Here is a 22990-nt window from a genome sequence, read left to right as displayed (position 1 = left end):
TGTTTTCAATGTCGACAATGTCACAAATCCTATATAATATCAAAAAGAGCCGTTTGATTTGGTCGTTACAATGGAGTTTTTTTGGGTTTGAAATTTTGGAAAGTGGAGAAATGAAAAATACCCAATTGAAGAATAATTAAATCTTTTATCCTCAACACAAAGGAAAGCAAAAGGCACATATTCTTGAACAGGCAACACAAAGGAAAGCAAAAGACACAAATTCTTGAACAGGCAACACAAATTCTTGAACATGCAACACAAAGGAAAGCAAAAGGCACAAATTCTTGAACAGGCACAAACTCAACACAAAAAGCACAAAGCAAAAGGCACGATAATTGAAACAAATATTAGCTCTAACGACTGGAAAAAAATTTGGTCACTATAAGTGCACTTATAACGACCGGATTCATCTCCCTTCGTTAAGCAAGTTGATCGCTAAAAATCAAATTTCCGTAGTGGAGCGTGCATACACTCAAACGAGTTTGGTGACTTTATCTATTTGAAAGCGTAGATAATACACAAAAAATAAGTCCAGGGGGTCATAGGACCCCCGCAAAGTTCAGGTGTGTTATGACAACTTTGGCCATAGTTTGAGTGTGTTTTGAACCCTTTTCCCTAAATACAACATCAATTGATCAAACTTTAAAATTTAACATAAAGAGTAATGTAACTGCTCTTAATATAATCCTCCCACATGGTATCAACATAAATAATGGTTGGTAGAAGTTAATAACATTGATAAAAGATTGGTGCGAATAATTATTAAAAATATCTAACTACTCATTCTTTTACAAAATATAAATTTATGGATCAAGTTTATATTTAAAAATTTCACAATTATGATTTAAAATACTAAATCATACATTTTTTAAATGATTTGACATTTCATGAAATCGCATGTCCAAAAGCCTAAAAAAAAAAAAGAAATTTCAAATGTGGAAAATGAAAAATTGTCGACTACCAAAAATACCCTCTCCTCCATTCCAAGCATTGCAAGCTTCTGGCAATTTCCCATTTCCCTCTTTTCCTATAAATAAATACATTTTCAATTGATCCCTCGATTTTTCTTCTCTAAATTATATATACACCAAAAATTAACTTAAGATTTTCCTCAAATTATTCATCAAATGACTCCTCTTCCTACAGATGTAAGTCTCAATATTCTTGCTCTCTCTATGTTATTCTACTCACTACACACATAACACATATTTTCATTTGGTTGTTTCAAAGTTATAGTTTTTTTAACCTTCTTAATTCAATTTTGTGCTTCTTTTTGCCTATGGGTTTTCGTTGTTCTCATTTTTTACTTTGTGTATATTGTTTTAGACAATATACAGACACATATATACACATGTTGTATTGGTGGTTTCAATCTTTTTATAATCAAAATTTAGTGGTTTTGTTGATTTCAGTTTTTTTACCTTATGTATATTGTTTTAGGCTGTATACATAAACATACAGTTTTTTTTTTACCTTGTGTATATTGCTTTAGACAGTATACATACACATGTTCTATTTTTCTTGGAGTTCAAGTTTTTTTCTTTTTAAAATCAATTTAGTTGTACTTCTTTTTGCTTCTTGGTTTTTGTTGATTGCATTTTTTTACTTAATGCATATTGTTGTAGACAGTATACATACACATACACACATGTTGTATTGCTGGTTTCGATTTTTGTTGGAGTTTTAGTTTTTTTTTAATTAATTTGGTGGTTTTTATTCTATTAGTGGTTTCGATTTTTTCTTAAAGTTTTAGTCTTTTTTAATCAATACAAAATTCAATTTTGGTGGTTTTTGTTGATTTATGTTGGGTGTAGCAAGAAGATGAGGAGATGCTAGTTCCGCGTTCAGATTTGGTATTTGAAGGACCTCAGCCTATGGAAGGTAAATTTTGAAGTATTTAATTTATGCGTTTCTTTTACACTACTACATTGCTAGGAATTTGGAGACATTGAAGTTGTGCATGTACCGGGATTTATAGCCTGTTTGGCCAAGCTTCTCCAAGGCCAAAAGTGTTTTTACCCCCAAAAAAAGTGCATTTTTTTTTCAAAGTTGAGGTGTTTGACCAAGCTTTTAGGGAAAGAAAAAGTGCTTTTGAGTAGAAAAGCTGTTTTTGAGAAGCTAAATATAGTAGTTTTTCTCTGATACACTTAAAAACACATTTTAAAAGCTTGACCAAAAACTAATTGCTGCTCAGAAGTGCTTTTCAAAATTAATTAGCCAAACACAAACTGCTTCTCACCGAAAAGCACTTTTCAAAATAAGTTGATTTTAGAAGCTTTGCCAAACAGATTATTAAGTGGCTCTCTTAGTCTTAAGGTGACATGTTGGCAAAAAGAGAAAAGCAAGGGAAAAGGAAACAAGGAGATAATTTGTTTGTAATGTTTCTAAGCAACTGAGGCAATAGTTTAAGTAGGAAATATGTTTCTGCCTTGTAGTTTTGGTGGTTATTTTTATTGATACCACATTGGTAATGGCTGAAGCTTGTCTTAAGGTAGTTTTTCTCTTAAAAAATTTAAGGATTAAGAAGACGACAAATTTTGTCGTATCTGTATTGTCTGCCAAATGTTGTATCTAAATGTGCTAGAATAGTTTAAGTTCTTACTTTGGTCAGTCAGTATATTTTGACGATTTCTCTGAAGATGTATTTGATGAATGACATGTGGGAAATTTGAAGATTTTTAACTCTTCGAAAGTATTTGTTTAACGTTGAACAGGAGTCACTTTTATGTTTCCAGTGTATCTTAACTTTTCTGTTACTCTCCTCGGTTATCTACCAAAGTGGTGGAAAAAATGCAGATATAGGGAGTGGGAAAGGATCACGAAATGCAGCTTAACCACAGCCTGCTAAATTTTATGATATTCAGACCTCAGTTGATTGTTCACTGTATCAATCATGCTATTTTCTTGAGAATGGGCTTGTCAAGGTTTTTTTCTGATAATTTCTCCATAATTACTTGTTAGCACAAGCAGAAACCGGCAATGATGTCGAAAAGCAGCCACCAGAGGATCCTCAAACTTCAAGATTTACTTGGAAGATAGAGAACTTCTCTAGGTTGAATGTAAAGAAACTATACTCTGATACTTTTGTTGTTGGTGGCTACAAATGGTATTGGTTTATCTCTCCATGCTACTTGCTAGGTTAAAACTACTTCCATAATCCCATGATGACCTCTTTTCTGCTGTTTTTGTTGCCAGGCGGATTTTAACTTTTCCCAAGGGGAACAATGTTGATTACCTGTCCATGTATCTGGATGTTGCTGATGCGGCTAGTTTACCTTACGGGTGGAGTAGATATGCCCAGTTCAGCTTGACAATAGTTAACCAAATTCATAACAAGTACTCCATCAGAAAAGGTACTTCAGTAAGAATCCAAAATTCTGATGATCTCAGCTGATAATAGAAAAATTAGATTCAGTGGTTTACTTTATGGTGTGCTTCCACGGATGATTTTATATTCTGTCCTATGACCTTGGGTGTTGGTTGTCCTTGTATGCCATAAAAGAGGTGGTATTTTATGCTTTCCAAAACAGTTCCATTAGATATTTTGGTTCTCGGCCTTTTGGCTATATTTTGTTGAGGAGGCAAGCATCATATTGTCTTTCTACTGTCGATTTGTTTTTAGAGCAAACACTTCTTGATTATTTCTTTGATACATTTTAATGACAAATGCGAATATGTCTCGCCATGTATTTGGTGCAACCTGATCAGCTTAATGTAATTATTTCCCTAAAAACAGAATTGCAATAAAAAACTTGCTTTCCTAGTCGTGGTCATTAGCTGCAAGAGTGGGGCCTGTCATAATAGAAACACAATATCTCGGGGATCGGTTGACTAATATTTGCAATGATTAACCTCTCAGTTTATATCCCAGTACCTTCATCTCATGTTTCTTTACTTCTAAATTGCTTTTTCTAGTAAGGAAGTAAACAATGCACAGATAAGGAGTTTGAGACCCCCTTCTTTTTCTTTTTCCTTGATGGTTTTTCAGATCTAAGCTTTTGTGGAACGATAGTGTACTCAGGAGCTGAGTTCTAGTTGCAGTCAAGTATTGTCATTTCTTACATCGTTGGTTGGTTTCTACCAGGTCACTAAAGTAGATAAACTATTTGTTTTTAGCCTAAAGCTTTTATACTTAAAGAAACCCCTAGTTTAACCTGGTGGCTGAATTTTCCATCTTGAACAAAAATGATGTCTATTGGCTCTTCGCAAAGAACCTAAGAAATGAGAAATCAAGAAAAGCAATGAAGCAAAACAACCAAATACATAGCCAAGCCTAGTTTGGTTATTCTCTCAGCATTCTGTCTCCATATTTAAAAGCATGTCAGCACAACCATAAGTTCTTGCTTTGCATTTGTGAAATACCAAAAAAATAAGCGTACCCCTGTTTGAATGGGACGTATTTGGTCAAATTTCTTGAAGTTTTGCTGTTTTGAGATAAACAACAATTACGCCTCGGTCTCAAACAAGTTAGTGTCGGCTATATGAATCCTCACTAACCATGTTTCTCCATTTAAGCTCAACTCATATCACCATCATACTAAATAAAAATAAAAGTGAATTATAAGTTAAATATGTATATAAAGAATAGTAGTAATAATAGTGATCCTAAAATTTCACTGGCATATAAGGCATATAAATCTATGACTGGTCATTTTTGTGCTTAAAATGCTCAAAAAAATCGACCCAAAAACAAAAAGTTTAAAATCAATGTACTAACAAGACTAAAAGACTAATTCCTATTCCTAGAAAAACAAAAAGTTTAAAATCAATGTACTAACAAGACTAAAACCTATTCCCAACTAGCAGATATCACCTATATGGAACATTTTTTCTTCCATTGCGCCCTATCTTTAGCCAAGTCTGCATTGATTTCAAGAAATTGTAGGCCTTTTGAGACAACTCCCTTCCATTTAATTTTAGGTCTAGCTCATCCCTCTTCAACACTTTCCTTCACCATAGTTTCACACTTACGAACCGGTGCATCTGTAGGTCGATGCATGACATGACCAAACCATCTCAAACGACCTTCTCTCATTTTATCCTCAATGCGTGCTACTTGCACCTTCTGGTGAATGTGGTCATTTTAAATCTTATCTAATCTTATATGACCACACATCAATCTTCACATTCACATAGCTGCAACATTCATCTTGTGAATATGTTGGACTTTAGCGGCCCAACATTCACTGTGATATAACATTGCCGGTGAAAAAAATTATTGTATAGAACTTAACTTTCACTTTGGTGGGCATCCTTCTATCACATGACACTTTGGTAGCACTTCTCCATCTCAACGATCAGGTTTTAATTTATGAATAACGACTTCAGCTATCATTCCATTCTCTTGAAACTATGTGCGTAGATATCTAAATTATTTGCATTTTGGACTACAGTTCGGTCTAGTCTCACCTCAACTTTGCTGTTCTCATGTTGACTAAACTCGCAGTGCATGTATTCGGTCTTACTTCTACCTCTTCTAAACTCCTTACTCTCTAAAGTGCTTCTCCATAGTTCAAGCTTTTGTTGACACACTCTTGGTTTCGTCAATTGATACAATATATCAGTAGATAACATGTAGCATGGGACCTCATCTTGTATTGTATTGAATTGCTGTTTCGAGATAGATATTATAAAAACTATGGGACGAAGGTCCTTTAACAGTCAGGTCACTCACATATTTAATTGTTTCTAAAGGGAAAATTTAGCAGATAGAGCATGGAGGGAATGGTACCCATATGCAATTAAATGCACAGAGGCCCAAGAAACATAGTAATCCAAAAATAGCGCTACATATAACCCTTTGGACTAGTAATCTCCCCTTACAAGAACTAAACCATGCATCAGGTTCTTAAACATTTGATTTGATATGAAACAATTGTGACTTTCTTTTCTTATCAATAAGCATTTAATTTGATATTATTGTTGAGGAATGTCTAGGCTGTGAGTCCCCTACTTATTTTTGGAGGGATAGAGGCGATTATGAAAGGTCCAACTGAATAGTTTGAAGCCTGTTGTAGTAGCAACTAGCAACTTGTTTGTGGCTGAGGAGTAGTTGTTGTTGTGGACTATTATGTAAATGTTAATGAAAGAAATATTTCATTCATCTGGAAAATGATTCCTAGCTGCATTTTTTGGAGTGTTTGGATAGAAAGGAATAGAAGATGTTTTGATGGGATTTTAACTCCTATCTCAGTGCTTAAGGCTAGATGTCTGTTACAGTTTTAAATTATACCTTATGAAAAAAAAAAGATGTCTGTTACAGCTTTTTAGTTGGACTAATTTTGCTCCTGTAAATGGTGTAGGTTCTTTTGTAGATTTCATTGGCTCTCTGAGCTTGGCTTAATAGCCCTCCTTTGCTTTTGGTTAGCTCCCTATGCTTTAAGGCCTATTGTTGTTGGAGCTAACATCTCTTTTGTAACTTTGCATCTATACAACATCTTAATTCATCTAAAAATAATAATTTGTATTTCATTTAAGTTAGTTTTGGAATTTTTGCATATTATATCTGCTTCTATAAGTGAGACTAAGTGAGATCCATGTTGCAACCAAAGATTATTTGGTGGCAAAAAATGTTTTTTTTTGGTGAAAAGGGTATGAGTTAGACAGCGTTTACGTGGTTACTGAACTGCTTGTGCTTGGAATTGGTTGTAGCTTTAAAGATTCTCCCGCGAATAACTAGGAAAACTTTCTTACCGTCATTTTGTTCTTAGTAGATATATACTCCATTCTCTCCCTTTAAGTTAAAAAGAAACTATGCTGTCACTGAATGGCCTATTGAATCAATTGGGTACAAAATTTAGCATCTCTTTTCTTGTTTTTGCTGCGATGTTTAAGCTCTTTATCGTAGAATTTAGAGGGGAAAAGGTCATATATCTCATGTAAAGTTTAGATGTCTTCAAGTCTATATTACTGGTGTAGGAGAAGCACTGAAAAATGCTGAGAAAATATCCTGGAGCTGTTAGACTTGTTTCAGGCATAGAAGGAGCCTACCAGGCAATTTTGCCTGTACAAGTACCTCATCTCTGGGGATGGTATTCTTTGTTTAGGTCTTCCAATTGAAATTTCATTATGCGCTGAACAAATCTCTTCATCGTTTGGAGTCGATTGATTACTCAATCTAGTCCTAATTTGAAGTATCTAAAGATATGAACAAAAATCGTTTTACGAAGTTCTTCTGCTCTAATATCAGAAATAAGTTCAACTTATAGTATTGACTCACGCAAAACTGCTTCTCTAAAGATGGAGTAAGGAACTGTCCACCCAGTTCCATGCACTCTCAGTGAGAAAATATAAGTTTGAAAGGCACATTGCCTCTGTCTTTGCAATTGTTCGGTAATCATAGTATAGTGGAAAAATTCCACACTTGCGCAATAGGTGCATGATCTAGTCATTCTGAGTTTGAGCTCTTAGGCAGTATGAGGTGGTTTGTAATGTAAATGTAGGCAGATAATCAAATATTGACATAACTCTTTTTAGGTTAGTTCCAGTTGTGTGATTATTGATGTCAGGCTGTTTCAGCCAAGGCCACAACTATTTGAAACTGTCATAGTTGCATTCATGGTCTATTAGGTTTATGTAAATGTTGTGCTCTCATGCTTTACAGAGACGCAACACCAATTCAATGCCAGAGAAAGTGATTGGGGTTTCACATCCTTTATGCCACTTGGTGAACTATATGATCCAAACAGAGGTTATCTTGTTGATGGTACATGTGTTGTTGAGGCTGAGGTTGCTGTCCGAAAAATTGTTGACTATTGGTCATATGACTCAAAAAAAGAAACTGGCTTTGTCGGACTGAAGAACCAAGGAGCTACCTGTTATATGAACTCGCTTCTCCAAACTCTCTACCATATTCCTTACTTCAGGAAGGTTAGCGACTCTTTTCCATTCTATTATGGGGCTGATTATTAAATTTGTATCAATTGATTATAAAGTTCGATTTTAAACTCAGGCTGTATACCACATGCCTACAACTGTAAATGATATGCCCTCTGCTAGTATCCCTCTAGCGTTGCAAAGCTTATTCTATAAGCTCCAGTATAGTGACAACAGTGTTGCAACAAAGGAGTTGACAAAATCATTTGGATGGGACACATATGATTCTTTCATGCAGCATGATGTGCAAGAACTCAATCGCGTTCTCTGTGAAAAGCTTGAAGAAAAAATGAAGGTAAATCAAACTTCAGTTGGTTATCTGTGCTTGCGTAACTTCTAATTAACATGATTGCTCTTTGCTGCTGTTAGGGAACTGTTGTGGAAGGCTCTATACAGCAGTTATTTGAAGGGCACCATATGAACTATATTGAGTGCATCAATGTGGACTACAAATCTACCAGAAAGGAGTCATATTATGGTTTAGTAGATCAGACAAGCTCCTGATGTTGTCTTCTATAGCCATTTAAGTCTTGCACCTTATGGTTTTCTGTATATATTGTGTGTTGGCAGATCTTCAGCTTGATGTCAAAGGCTGTGCTGATGTTTATGCTTCTTTTGATAAATATGTTGAAGTTGAACGTCTTGAAGGAGATAACAAGTACCACGCAGAACAATATGGTTTGCAGGTAAGATAGCACACTAGTTTTGCAGTTCCAAGTGCTCCTTTAGTTACTCTGGGAAAAATTCGCAAAAAGTTCTTTAAAATTAAGCTGCAAGGCTGCACCTTACATTTGCCAACGTGGTCTCATATTTCTTCCAGCTTCTCCAGTTGGTTGCACTATTGAGGGTTAGGCTATTTTTCCCAGATTCACTTATCTAATGTTGATAATTGGTTGTTTCAGGATGCTAAGAAGGGTGTCTTATTCATTGATTTCCCCCCCGTCCTGCAGCTTCAGTTAAAACGCTTTGAATATGATTTTTCGCGGGACACTATGGTAAAGGTCAGTAGTAAAAGGTCCAGCAGATTCCAGTTTTATAATGGTCCACAATTTCTAATCTTTATGCTGAAGACTGTTCTTCAGCTCTAATGCCCTGCAATTGGAAGCATGGAGCATCGGAGTGTACATAGTTTTAGAATTCAAACGTAAGGTTACTGCAACGGAAGACCGTCAAATCACAAAATCAGCCCAAAATAACGGGAAAGGAAAGTATACTAGGACTTCATCAGAGCTCGAAATTAGGTAGAAGATCACAAAATTTGATTGGTTTGTCTGAGGTCTTGATCTTCTAATGAAGCAAGCTAAGATTTTGCTCATCTAAAAAGCAAGCCAGTAGCTAGACATCTTTAATCATATCGCAAAGCAATCATTAGTAAAAGTTCTGTTCTAGAAGATAATGGTACAGATTTCTGTAAGAACAATGAAATATTCTGTTTACGTTAAGCAATACATGGAACTCCCCATATAACAGTACAAGCAAGACGTGTAGGTGGATCGACTCATCATTTTCCAATTGAAATAGGATCCACAAGGAAAAGCACTTTCCATTCAATGACTCTGCAGATGAAAATTATGGGTTCATTTAAATATTTCTTATTCATCTTCAAGAAGTTTTAATATATAAAGCCGGATCTCGTTCTTGAATCTTGACAGCAGTAGGTTAAATACCTTTGCATTGTTAATCATGGAACCATGACATTTTTATGAAAATCTTGAGAAAAGGAGCACTCATTGATCCAGTACTTTCATCTTGATGATAATTTACTTAATGATGCTTGAAGAGTGTACTTCTGGGGTGCGTAAATATCATCAAGGGTGGTATTCTTCTGTTTATTCTCTTAAGAGATAAACCAGCTTATCATCATCAAAAGAGATAAAGCAGCTTATATTTTATGCTGTGAAGTGTCAGTAGTGCTTTTATTTAATACAACTTCTGCAGTATTCAGTTGTTACACACAATGGTTTCCACAACTAAGGGTAAATGGTTGCTAATGTTAGAAAGGTAGAAGCCATTGAGTTGGGGGTTCTAAAAGAGATGGAGAAGATGGAGAAAAGCAGTTCTCGTACCTGTTCAGATCCATAACCTGCTCTTTGCAGTCTCCGTTGGAAAAGGAAACCAAAAAAGGATGGAAGGATTATCCTGCTGCTTACCAGTGTCAAATTGGAAAAAGAAACGAAAACAGGAAGGACTATTGGGCTGCGGCATTGATTGTGGGAAGTGAAAGTTGAGAAGAAGTTTTTTCTAACAAAAGGGAAAATAACTGGTGAACAATAAGTTATGCCGAAAAAGAAAAGCAAAGTATTTGTTGAACCTATTAACAATAATTTAAACTGGATCATTATAACTTAATCACTAGTGTCAATCCCAAGCTAGTCGAGTCACCTGTGCATTTGACAGCCATTTACTCGTAGTTACTTCTAGACAATCAGTAGAAACTTGATGGTGATATTTTCCAAACTTCTGTATGACCCTGTCATTTAAAGCCTAATGTAGGTGCATGAACTATTTGTAGTCCTTTAGGTTATTTCTTTCAATAACATTTTAATGATATTTGATGTTTTCTACAAATGTTATTCGATATTCGCATTTCTTGATCAATCTGATATGGTGGTGCTCTTGTTAAAGTCGCGTGTAACTATTGGTGATGCATGTAAGAGGAATTTTCTATATACAATCATCTTTTGTTCCAATTTAACCCTTTCTAGAGCTAACTGCACAATGGCCTTGCACATAAGGTGTATCCTTCTTGGCCCTCTGTTAGACAAAGTACCATCAGTAGGATGAGAGTTAAAGAAAAAGCAGCAAAAAGTTCTTGTTGGATTGCTGACATTCATCAATTAATACGATCTTATTGTTTGCTGATGCAATGTAGATAAATGACAGATATGAATTCCCTCTGCAACTCGATCTAGATAGAGAGAATGGTAAATACTTGTCACCCGACGCTGATAGAATTGTCAGAAACCTTTACACACTTCACAGGTATCGGATGCTGAAGAAAATCTTCATTATGATGCGTATACTTCTTTCGCCGCAATCAGCTTTCTGCTTCTATGTGCTGATAAGAGGTTATATCTTATTGTACTAAAATGTATATTTAATATTCCAGTTCAAGGCATATAATTTAGATGTATAACTATTTCCCTCTCAGTTTGGTGAAACTCCTAATTCTTTAATTGCTAGTGGAGGTAAGGTCTGCGTACACTTTACCCTCCCCAGACCCCACATTGTGGGATTCAACTGGGTATGTTGTTGTTGTTGTCTTCAACGAGTTTTGAGTTGCAACATCACTAGATGGGATAGGGAGTTTTAGAATTTTATTTTTGTTTTTAAGTACTCTTCCTTTAATTTTCTTATGTCACCCTTTTCAGCGGTAATGGGTTAGCATCTTGCTTGAAGTTTTTGTTTTAGCCATTTGATTTTGAACAAACAAGTACATGGATGTCCTGAGTAAGGGTGCATGCCTTCATCCTTCTTGTTTAGTCTGTGAATGACCTTACTCAAGAATTAGCTGTCTCTTGAAGGATTGCAATGGATTTCAAACAGTGTTTATATTGTTTTTACTTCAGTAGTATTTCCAAATTTAGTTAGAGTTCTACCGCTGTGAGTGACTGCCTAAAATTCAAGGCTCGCCAGGCCCTAATCTAAATATTTCCCCAATTTCTCACTTGGAAATGAGAATATCTCAGTCTTATATATATATATATATTTTTTTGTGTGGGGGGGGGGGGGGGGGGTTTCTTGCATTGAAGTTTTGGCTTTGAGTCCTATTGGTTGTAAAGCAGGAAAGAATAATGGGCGATGCTATAACAACTGGCTATGCTATAACAACTGGCTATGCTGTTTATGGATGAGCAAGTAATTCCTGATTATGAAGTTCAACGCAACTATGGTTGGCCTAGTCTATCAAAACAGACTCTGCATGCCTAAATCATATATCAGATTGTCTACTAATTTAGTGTCTTATGTGTATTTTAAGCTGCGAATTCAGATAGAATTCTTTAGCTCATTCATTCATTTTTCTGGCCTTATCATCTTTTTCTTTTTTTCGGGGCAATTTTTTCCATCTGCAGCGTATTAGTCCACAGCGGTGGTGTGCATGGTGGGCACTATTATGCTTTCATAAGGCCAACTCTTTCAGATGAATGGTAAACATTTTATATCTTAGTTTGTATCTGTGCTCCTGAACTTTTTGTATGACAGAATCATAAGGACAGCTGTATTCTTTTTTCATAGAAAAACAGATATTGAGTTGCCTTCCCCTTTTGGTGGCAGATAAAAGTAATAGTAGACTAGTAGCTGATAATCTGCTAACAATGTTTTTGAGATTCTGCTTTGTAGAAGCCACCCATAAACTATCTTCACTTTACTCGTTTTTGTTTTCTCAATAAGGTGATAGTTTAACTGAATATGTAAAAGATGTGGGATTCCATCTACTAGCAGTATGCCAAGAAGTAGATAAGCTACACAAACAATTAGTTGCCTACAAAAGTCATCCAATCTGCAATTTACTAAAAATGAGAGGTTATTCATCAAATGAACACAACTAGGATGTGTCCCTTCAAACACTCCCCTATTCCTTTCTTTTCAAATGACCCACATGAGAGCTGAAGGAGCAAGTACCCATGCCTTGTGTCTCCTCCTCCTCATGAAAGCCTTTTGCTCTTCTTTTGTTCCCTCACCTGATAATACTTTTGGCCTTTGAATTATAGTACATTCAGTTGTATTTTGCAACTTTTGAGTTTTCTGCTCCTACTGTCCAATGTCCTATTAACCTGGCAATGCAACTTAATGCTTCTTTTGGGGCATCCTAAGCAGTTCCCTGGAGGAGAAATATTCCCGAAATGCAGGAAATCCCCAGGGCTGATAGTGATTGACACCTCTATTTGTTGTAATGATTAGAGGCCAAGAGACCAGACAGTCTTCTAATATAGGAAGTTCTACTTCATTGGGCTTAGCTTGGGACCTTTACAGTTTTATCATCCTTTAGTCTGTATAAAGCCAAAACTGTCTTTTTGGTATATGATTTTAAGATTACTCATATAAACTGGTTGCCAACCTATTAGATCAGTACCTGCTAGCACTAACTTGTAGGGAGGATTTTGTTGGAACTTGGAGGGTAACTTTTGAGAGGAGCCTGTATCACTACCTGTATTTTGGAGTAAATGTAGTGATTGGTTTTCTGAAAGGAACACAAAATTGGTAAGGTTGGCACCTGCTGGAGAGCAAACTGCAATTATAACACACACTTAAGTGAAAAGAAAATGCACAAATGAAAAAAAAAAAAACTATATGGGCTGCGAAATGCGTGAAATAAGAAAATGGTGTTAGTTAAACCGAAACTGTTTTAAATTTATGATTCCAGTGCAAAGCCACAAGTTTAAGTTTCTAATTCGGACAAGTGACTATTTTTAATTTTATTTTTCTGATCTCTGTTAACTCTGTTACAAATCACTAACCTATATTACATATTCATCCATAACCTTCTTAATATCTGATTTAGGTTTTTCCCAGCTCTATCAATCTTTAGTGCTACCATATTGAAGACAAAACCCATTATTGTTGAAGCGCACACCTTACCGTCTTGGTACTTGCACTAAAGCACCGCATAACCAAGGCAAAGACATCCAGCAAGTTTCAGGGACTAAACATGCCTCAAGCATGCTTGTAACAACATTGCTTACCACTGTTACCAACTTACCATCGATATTCTCTTACTACATCTTCTTTAGAGCTGGTTTTATCATGGGTGTCTTGATGGAAATTGGTATCAAGTTATTCTGTTCATTTTGCAATTCCTTTTTTAAAAAATAAAATCATCTTTTCCACTTTTCCCATGCTCATTTTGCTGAAAGGTTAGCTTTAATCACTCAGCTAATCCTATTAGCATTATTTAATGGGAACTTTTGACTATAACCTCGCTGGAGTTACTCCTGTTGGAATAATTTCTTTCTAATGCTTAAATCATTGGTGACTAGTCCATTTTCGTGTTCAAAATGGACCTAATAAAGTTGCTTATAGTTGTGGTGCATGAAATACCGTGTGAGGTAATATCTGTGTGTGGCATGATCATAATCAAGATACACTAGTTGGATAATCTACTTGAAACTCCACTAATGTCCTCTTGACTTTTTAGTCCACGATTTTGTAGGATGAGTATTTTATGATTCAATATTTTGCTAATTCTTATACTTTTATGTACCTGGTTTTTTGGGACTTCAAAGTTTTGTGCTTCGGATTGAAATATATACCATGTTTCAGCATGTCTCTTTTTCTTGCACGTCAAAGTAACCTGATTTTTCCAGGTATAAATTTGACGATGAACGTGTGACTAAGGAAGATGTGAAAAGAGCTCTAGAAGAGCAATATGGAGGTGAAGAAGAGGTGATTCTTGATTTGCTTTTACTCATTGGCATCTTTTCTTTGGATTGCAGATTTTCTCTCTTTTTTTTTTTTTTTGATTTATCGTCTCTTTTTAATTCACATAGCAGTTGCCACAGACAAATCCTGGATTCAATAATACTCCCTTCAAATTTACAAAGTACTCAAATGCTTACATGCTGGTCTATATACGGGAAAGTGACAAGGAGAAGATAATGTGTAGTGTTGATGAGAAGGACATTGCTGAGCATGTCAGGGTAAGTTGCTGACTGCCATATGAGTTGTTTTACTTTATGTTGTTGCATTTGTTCACCTATTGGTTTGACGCTGACTAGACTAATGAACATGTTCCAGACAAGGTTAAAGAGAGAACAAGAAGGGAAAGAACAGAAGAAGAAGGAGAAAGCAGAGGCACACCTTTACACAATTATAAAGGTATTTTATTTAAATATTCCACCATTTTCAGTGATTACTGGGACAAAAGCATGGGTGTTTAAGTTGAGAACGTCTGTACCTAATACATCACCTTTTTAGGTTGCTCGTGATGAAGACCTCAGACAACAGATTGGGAAGGACATACATTTTGATGTAGTGGATCATGACAAAGTTGGGAGTTTTCGCATTCAGAAGCAGACACCTTTTAGCATTTTTAAGGTACTGGGATATTCTTTTAAGCTATACCTCTATTTGGTTCCTAGGTGTTGTCAGCTTGTATCTTGATTTAACAGGAGTATTGAATTAAAGCTGAGCTTTTATAAATTCAAATTGAAGTAGGTGTAGGTGTGGAGAAAAAGTTAGCTTTCTTAAACCTATGCTTTGATTAGCATAGCCATCTCTGGCTTTGTTTTGAACTATGGCTGCCCGAAGTAATATTAATTCTGTGGTTTTGTGTCCATTATTGATGCAACATAAGTTTAGGTTGCGATTCATTTTCTTAGACTTTAAACTAGTTAAAATCTGTCTTGACTTATGAAAATTAAGAATTAGTTGAAATCTGTATCGACTCTTGAGGCCTTTAAACTTTTTACATGGAATCAAGCTTAGATGTAAGAGTCACAATATCTCTATTGACTAATTATGTTGCTGCATGCAGGAGGAGGTTGCCAAAGAATTTGGTGTACCAGTGCAATTTCAACGTTTCTGGCTATGGGCAAAGCGCCAGAATCATACATATCGTCCAAATCGGCCATTGACACATCTCGAAGAAGCTCAAACTGTAAATACTTCTCTTTTAGTTATTAGACAGGTCGAGTGAAGTGTCCTTTTACCAAGATGTTTATAGACTAAAATCGGATGTTCCATACATTAGGCTCCACATCTAGGGTTTGTGGAGACTTAAAGTTGTATAACCTCATCTAGGGTGAATATGCAACATAGACATACTGTATCTTTTTTCATAAAAAAAAGAAAAAAAAAAGAAGAAGAAGTCTGTCTCCTCTAACAATTTATCTGATTGCTCAATTACCTGATAAGTTCTACACGAATTTAGGTTGGACAGTTGAAGGAAGTATCAAATAAGGTTCAAAATGCAGAGCTAAAATTGTACTTGGAAGTGGAGCTTGGACTGGTAAAATATTCTTTACAAGTTTTTCGCTGTGAAATGAAAATTTAAAGTTTTCTTTTTATCAACATTATTTAATAGTTTGTGCGTGATTATAAGGATTTGAGGCACCTCCCTCCACCTGACAAGACGAAAGATGATATTCTGCTATTCTTCAAGCTTTATGATCCTGAGAAAGAAGAGCTGAGGTAATATTAATTATCTTCTTTATTTTTCGTTTTAATGAAACAATTGGTTTTGTTGATTGATGATTTCTCTCTTGTACGGAAGGTATGCTGGAAGAATCTTTGTAAAGGGAACGAGTAACCCAACTGAAATCTTGAACAAACTAAATGAAATGGCTGGCTATGCCCCCGATCAAGAGATTGAACTTTATGAGGTTTGTTCCTAGACCATCTCTGGGTATTATTTGATGCTCATTTAGTGAGTATCATAATTAGAAGTTTTGGATGATGCATTAGATAGGAATCCATGCTACTCCAAAACTTGCAGCTGCTCTTCCGGTTGTTTCCTTCTTATACTGGTCGTCATCCAATAGTATCTGGATCCCCTTCGTTTAGCCACCTATGCCTGCACTTTCTTCTGCCTAGGGCCAGGACTAAGTAAAGGGTAAAATGTCTTAGCTTTTCTCCTTCAGGTTCTTATTAAGTGCTCCCCCCCACCCCCTCCCCCCGCCTCCTCCTTTCGTACAGTTGTCGAAGTGGAGGCTTTTAAGAGTTGTTATATTACTCAATTTTATTTATTTATTTTATTTATTTTATTTTTTTTGGATTTAAGATCAAATCCTTGAAGGGGAGCCTTGGAGCAACGCTAAAAGTTGTCTCCTTGTGACCTATAGGTCACGGGTTCGAGACGTGGAAGCAGCCACTAATGCTTGCATTAGGGTAGGTTGTCTACATCACACCCCTTTGGTGCGGCCCTTCCCCAAACCCTGCTAACGCGGGATGCTTTGTGCACCGGGCTGGCCTTTTTTGTTTAAGACCAGATCCTTGGTTTAGAGAATGTGTATAACTTTAAACAAACTTAGCAATTCATGAGAAAATAGAAGATCCCTTTTTAGCTAAAAGAAAAAATAGGAATACAGAATAGCATTATATGTGCAGACCCAGCAACTTGAGGCCTAAAGCTAAAGTGCAGAATAAGACCAAATTGGTTATAGTTTTTGTTATAAAAATTTGGACGGTAGAATATAATATTGTTAGGGATTGTAGTGATAGGACTTCCAATTTAAAGGAAGAGTGTAAAGCAGAAAGGCTCGTATGTGGTCAAACATGTAGGTTCCTCTAGAAGCTTATGTTCCTGATGGGTTCTTAAATCTTTCCTTCTATTTTATAACTTGTGTGTGGGCCAAATTTATGTCTAGGAGCTTATTTCCTGATGGGATCCTATACAATCTCGACATATCATAGAATTTGTATGATCTTAATTCTTTTCTGCCATTTCTAGTTTGCTTTTGGATCAGAATTGCTTTCCATAATTTGGCGGCCTAACAATGCCAAGTGCAATAGTACTATCTTGAAGGAGACTGGGTTTGTCCATTTCACTAGTTCATTGATATATTTATAAGCAAGGTCTAGTGTATAGTATCACATGCTATAGACAGTCTAGGGCTGATGAATTCCAGAAAGTTGTGCTAAATCTCACTTTTGCTTAATTTTGTTTAGGAAATAAAATTTGAACCGAGTGTCATGTGTGAACTTATCAACAAGAAATTTGCTTTCCAATCAAGCCAGGTAAACCTAAACTACCATTAATTGTGTATTGACAAGAGATTTCGTTGATTTCTATGATATTCATTTTTGTGCAGCTTGATGATGGTGATATAGTATGCTATCAGAAATCCCTTTCTCCTGAAAGTCGCCAAAAGTTCCGCTATCCAGATGTTCCTTCTTTCCTGGAATATGTTCATAATCGCCAGGTAATCTATGTATAGATTGACTTAGATGGATTCATCAGCTAGTTTTCTCTTCCATTTTGTCCTGTTAGTTATGTTTTCAACATTACTAGTAATGGATCACCAGATATTGCTTTTTATTGCCTTAGATAATGGGATATTGATTAGTGGCCCTAGTGGCTGAGATTACTTGTATCAACTTAATAGAAGAGAGACATCTATATTGAGAAAACTTGCCGACTTCTCTCATAATTGCTAAGAAGTCTTTGATAGGCCTAGCTGCTGAACTTTAATATCTTATCAGATTGCATTGTTCGAGCTGGTTTCTTCTGTTTAGAATCTTTGTAACAACTCACAGTCTCAAATTTAGGGTTCCCTAATGGGGTAGTTTAATCTGATTGCAAAATATCTATCTATTTTAGTTCTGTATTAGGCCGGAGGCCATAGCTGACTTTCTTAGTTCTTTGCGTTCACTGTAAAGTAACTTCTTTTTGGATGTACTATACACCAACATTCCCTTTTTGCTGGTTTACATCAATAATACACTTACATTACTTATCGAAAAAAAAGTTTTAACTGTTGGTTCCCTGGTGACAAAGTCAAGTTCTGTTTATATCAAACAGAAATTTGCATCTGAGGCTTAGCATAAATAGACCTTACTTCCAAAAGCCGTTCTGTCGTGTCCTTATCGTGTGCCATGTTCAATGAAATATGACATTGAAATTTGTCTTTGGCTTTACTATTCTTTGTTAATTATCAATTTCTGATAATATGATATGTCTTACAGGTTGTTCACTTCCGATCCTTAGAAAAATCCAAGGCTGATGATTTCATTTTAGAGCTGTATGTTCTAAAACTTCGCATATGCTAATAATGTCGTTTTACTCTCTTGTTTTTCTTTTTATCATAAAGGTAGACTAGATGATTCGCCACTATGTTTATTCACCATTTCTTTCTCAAACATTTTCTTGTTAATGGAAAGGTCAAAGATTAATACATATGATGAAGTTGTGGAAAGAGTAGCTCAGCAACTTGGCTTGGATGATCCATCTAAAATTAGGCTTACGCCCCATAATTGTTACTCTCAGCAACCTAAACCGCAGCCAATTAAGTACCGAGGTGCAAACACCCTTGTAGATATGCTGGTCCACTACAATCAGGTGTGTTAACATTGACTGATAATAATGAGCAATTAGTTCCTGAAATTCTAACTATTTAAATTATTGTGGACAGACATCTGATATTTTGTACTATGAGGTACTGGACATTCCTTTGCCAGAATTGCAAGGTTTAAAAACCTTAAAAGTAGCTTTTCATCATGCTAACAAAGATGAAGTAAGCATGCAGCTCTGATTTTCATTGGTTTAATCTTTTACCTTTCTCTATCCGAGAGCACGATTTTTTCCTTTTAATAATTCCTCGAATTTCTCCTCCTTCGCTATCTAGGTCACTTACACTATCAGATTACCAAAACAATCTACTGTGGGTGATGTAATTAATGATCTGAAGACAAAGGTAAAATGGTAAACTTGGTATGGTATTGCCTCGTTTCAACTTATCTCTGAATTGAAAACTTACTCTTCTCCTTTATTGATGCTTCTATATTGTTAGCTTTACTTGATGCTACTCTACTGTGCTGCATAACAGGTAGAGTTGTCAAATCCAGATGCAGAATTAAGATTGCTAGAGGTCTTCTGCCACAAAATTTATAAGGTATTGGTTTCAATCCTTTGACATTTGCTTTATTTTATACTTCTTAACTAGGTCCTTTTATATTGTTGCCAGAAATATTTGCCTCTGGAAAAGTCCTAGTCGTTATGACATAAGCTCAGAAACTGTTGAAGTCGACAAATAATATAAATAGTTTACTGATATATTTGTTTGTAGGCATCGTCTTTGTCTGCATTAAATTTTCCTCTTGTTGTAATGATCTTTTATGCAGATATTTCCAACAAGTGAGAAGATAGATAACATAAATGACCAGTACTGGACATTACGGGCCGAAGAGGTTCTCTCTTACACTCCCCTTTCCAAATTCTCCACTTCTGTCCCTACTGTATCTGCATGTGTCTTTATACTGTGGCCATTATGGTGGGTAGGTTAGTGAGTTTTATATTTATCATCAAGGAAGTTATGAAGGAGTAACATGCCAATAATATTCGATACCTGACATTTAGCATTAGCTATTACTATTTGACACTGATAAATTGCAGTTTATTAGTTTGGATCTTTTCTATCTTCCTTGCAGATTCCTGAAGAAGAGAAAAATCTAGGCCCGAATGATCGTTTGATTCATGTGTATCACTTCACTAAAGAGACTGCACAAAACCAAATGGTGAGATTCTCTCCACCCATATCCAACCTCACAGGGAAAAGGGGAAAAAGAAAAAAGGAATTTTGTCTCATGCAGCGTTGTTTATTTCTTGACATTTGAAACAGCAAATTCAGAATTTTGGGGAACCTTTTCTCTTGGTTATCTATGAGGGTGAGACTTTAGCTCAGGTAAAGGTGCGAATACTGAAGAAATTGCAGGTCCCAGATGAAGAGTTTGCTAAGGTATTCTGCAACTTGACATTGCTTGATCTTCCAATGAATGAATATTGTATTTAGACTAATTCTGTATAATCGCCTCCCAATTTAAGCGTATATTGGTTAGTATTTGTTTTTTGTGTGTGTGTGTGTGTGTTTTTTTCCCAGTTGGGTGATCGGGAATGGTTTGGATTAGTATGTATGTAGCTGATGCTTGGTTTCTTACTTTTGTTTTGCATATAACTTTCAGTGGAAATTTGCATTCCTCTCACTTGGCCGCCCTGCGTACCTCGAGGACTCAGATATATTGTCCAACCGTTTCCAGGTAGTAAGCTCTAACTCCCTCCACCGCTAAAAGAAATGTGCAAAAGTGAAGGAGAGAAAAATCCGTCATCTACTCTCATATTCTCACTAAATGACTCTGTAATTATGCATATTTGGATCTTTTTGTTAACATGCAGCGAAGGGATGTTTATGGTGCTTGGGAGCAGTATCTCGGCTTGGAACATCCTGACAATGCCCCTAAAAGGACTCATGCAGCATATCAGGTAATCTCAATGTTCGGTTCTTACACGTGGGCATACTCTGTATTTGGTAAAAGAAACAACAAATTAACAGCTTAAATACGTAAAGTTAGTTCCAGAGAGATTTAACTCGCGGATTCTGAGGTTTCTTTGTCATGTCCTTGTCATGTTGCAAGACCAAGATTTGTCTTTCTGTGCAGCTTATGGTCCATAGTTGTCATTGCTCACAGGATGAAGGCAAACTTTTAACTGCTTTAGATTTATCTGATTTACTGTAGAATACCCATGTGACGATGATGTCACACATCGTATTCAGGTGGATGAAATGGAGGCTCGCTCTCGAGTGCTATGTGATAAGAAAGTGACCCACTTAAGGGCAAGTTCTACAAAGTGGTGGTTAGACCGACCATGTTGTCGATTAAGATCTCTCATGTTCAAAAGATGATTAGTCCGAGAGCTTGAGAATGTTGAGATGGATGTGGATTAGGAATCAGGTGGGAGTGGCCTCGGTGGAAGACAAGATGCGGGGAAACGAGGGCGAGATGGTTTGGACATGTTGAATTGGGGAGGGTGCGGGATATAAACTTACCGAGGACATGACCTTAGATAGGAGGGTATGGAGGACTCGGATTTAGAAGGCTAGTAGATAGTAAATCCTTTCTGTTTACTTTGATTATCTTATTGCTTTACCGCTCCTTTACAAACTCGCTTCATCATGGCTTAGTCGCTTTAGTTATTTGATTGACTGTAGACCTCGTGTTATACCCAGCGAGGGTCTTTTCTGTCGGTGCTTCACCCGGGAACACGTTGTGGGATTTCACTGGGTTGTTGTTGTACTGTAGAATACCCAGCTTCTGTCGGTGCTTCACCCGGGAACATAACCTAGTTACACTAGTAGAATCGTTGGAAGGAATTGGATAGATCAGATTTCTAGTATTGAATGCAAAAATGGCTTAACAACTGTATAAACAATTGATTTTCCCATTGAATGTATGTATAAATTGCAATGTCGTACTTCAGTATGCTCCTGTTGTCGGCTCTCTTTTTCTCCGTGGGATGCGCTTTGGTCTCTAGCTGAACCTATCCTTTACTGAGTATTCAAATAAATGGGACTTCCTTATCTCTCAATAATACCTACTCTTTTGTTTCATGTCGCAGAACCGCCACACGTATGAGAAGCCTGTTAAAATTTACAACTAGTAACGCTGCTGAAACTGAAGATTGTGGGATGGTTCAATGCTACGAATGACTCATTGCATTTGTCGCTGAAGTTTAGAAGCCAGTTTGAGTAGTCTGTACATGGTTTTTGATTTTTGTTATTGGAGCATCTTGTATTATGATATGGATGTGAAGTTTGATCCTAATGCAACATCCATATCTTTAATACTTGATCTCAACTGTTGCACAATGACCTATTGATAACTCTCAGTTCAATTGTAAGTGTAAGCGAGCCATACGTAGGCGCAGAATTTTGAACAGAAGAATGATTACAAAATGAATATATTGTGCTTGATTCAATTCTGAGGAGAGTACTAAACTTTCTGACATTTTTGGGGCTTTGCCTTTGAATTTGTAACTACAAGAAAGTTTGGTAATTTCTTGCTATTGTAATTAACCAGTAATGAAGAGTGACCAATTGTTTGTTGTAAGTACGTACTTATCCCAAGAACATTATGCATGTTTCATGCAATATGCGACTTGAAATAATTTCTGCGATTGTATAGCAATTTACTCCCTTAATTAGATTTCTTGGCAACATAATCCTCGAACCATTTAATTTAGCAGAATCAAGAAATTCAATTAATTAGGATAAGTTGCAACAAAATTGATCATTGGATAATCTAGGGAACACTCCACAATTAAATATTTAGTAACTTTCTAATTGTCAATATTTGATATATTTCGTCCCAAAATTTGTTATATTCAAGGCATCAAATAAGATAGTAAAATTGACAAAATTGAAGATAAAAGAAAAAACCATCAAAGACTATGGTGGGGGTCATTTGCACTTTTGGCCCTATTTTGCATTAAATATTTGTTTACTCCTGAATCTTAGCCATATCTCTCAATTTTGTCCAGGAAATGAAGTCAGTCTTTGGTAGGAAGTTTCTGTTTTTTATAGTGAGACTTTCGATGCGAATTTGGATTAGTCAATTCTTAAAGCCTATATTGGATGCGAATCTAAATTAGTCGAGTTTTAGGAGCCGTTTGGATATGATTTGAAAT

The 22990-nt window shown here is 36.0% G+C and overlaps 1 protein-coding gene across 4 annotated transcripts; it reads left to right on the top strand.

The window, feature by feature from the left end:
- The first annotated feature begins 959 nt into the window (after positions 1 to 959).
- Positions 960 to 22291, top strand: LOC132065555 (ubiquitin C-terminal hydrolase 13-like). Of its 4 annotated transcripts, none has more exons than XM_059458987.1 (32): positions 963 to 1148; positions 1815 to 1881; positions 2962 to 3106; positions 3196 to 3353; positions 7604 to 7869; positions 7952 to 8170; positions 8245 to 8353; positions 8446 to 8561; positions 8778 to 8876; positions 10748 to 10857; positions 11949 to 12023; positions 14181 to 14259; positions 14367 to 14513; positions 14611 to 14691; positions 14791 to 14910; positions 15350 to 15472; positions 15746 to 15823; positions 15917 to 16005; positions 16088 to 16196; positions 17482 to 17550; positions 17625 to 17735; positions 18499 to 18554; positions 18694 to 18871; positions 18945 to 19046; positions 19158 to 19226; positions 19359 to 19424; positions 19654 to 19719; positions 19960 to 20046; positions 20151 to 20267; positions 20491 to 20565; positions 20702 to 20788; positions 21923 to 22291. In XM_059458987.1, the coding sequence occupies exons 1-32, from the start codon at positions 1128 to 1130 to the stop codon at positions 21962 to 21964; spliced, it is 3336 nt and encodes a 1111-aa protein (XP_059314970.1). In that variant the 5' UTR covers positions 963 to 1127; the 3' UTR covers positions 21965 to 22291. The 4 variants fall into 4 exon arrangements, 3 of the variants coding, with proteins under 3 accessions (XP_059314970.1, XP_059314969.1, XP_059314971.1); XM_059458986.1 differs by having other exon boundaries at positions 14364 to 14513; XM_059458988.1 differs by lacking the exons at positions 963 to 1148; positions 1815 to 1881; positions 2962 to 3106; positions 3196 to 3353 and adding an exon at positions 6342 to 6362 and having other exon boundaries at positions 14364 to 14513.
- Positions 22292 to 22990: the final 699 nt, after the last annotated feature.

The sequence above is a fragment of the Lycium ferocissimum genome, chromosome 7, assembly GCF_029784015.1.
Source record: "Lycium ferocissimum isolate CSIRO_LF1 chromosome 7, AGI_CSIRO_Lferr_CH_V1, whole genome shotgun sequence".
NCBI lineage: Eukaryota > Viridiplantae > Streptophyta > Magnoliopsida > Solanales > Solanaceae > Lycium > Lycium ferocissimum.
This window is presented reverse-complemented; position numbering and strand designations above follow the sequence as displayed.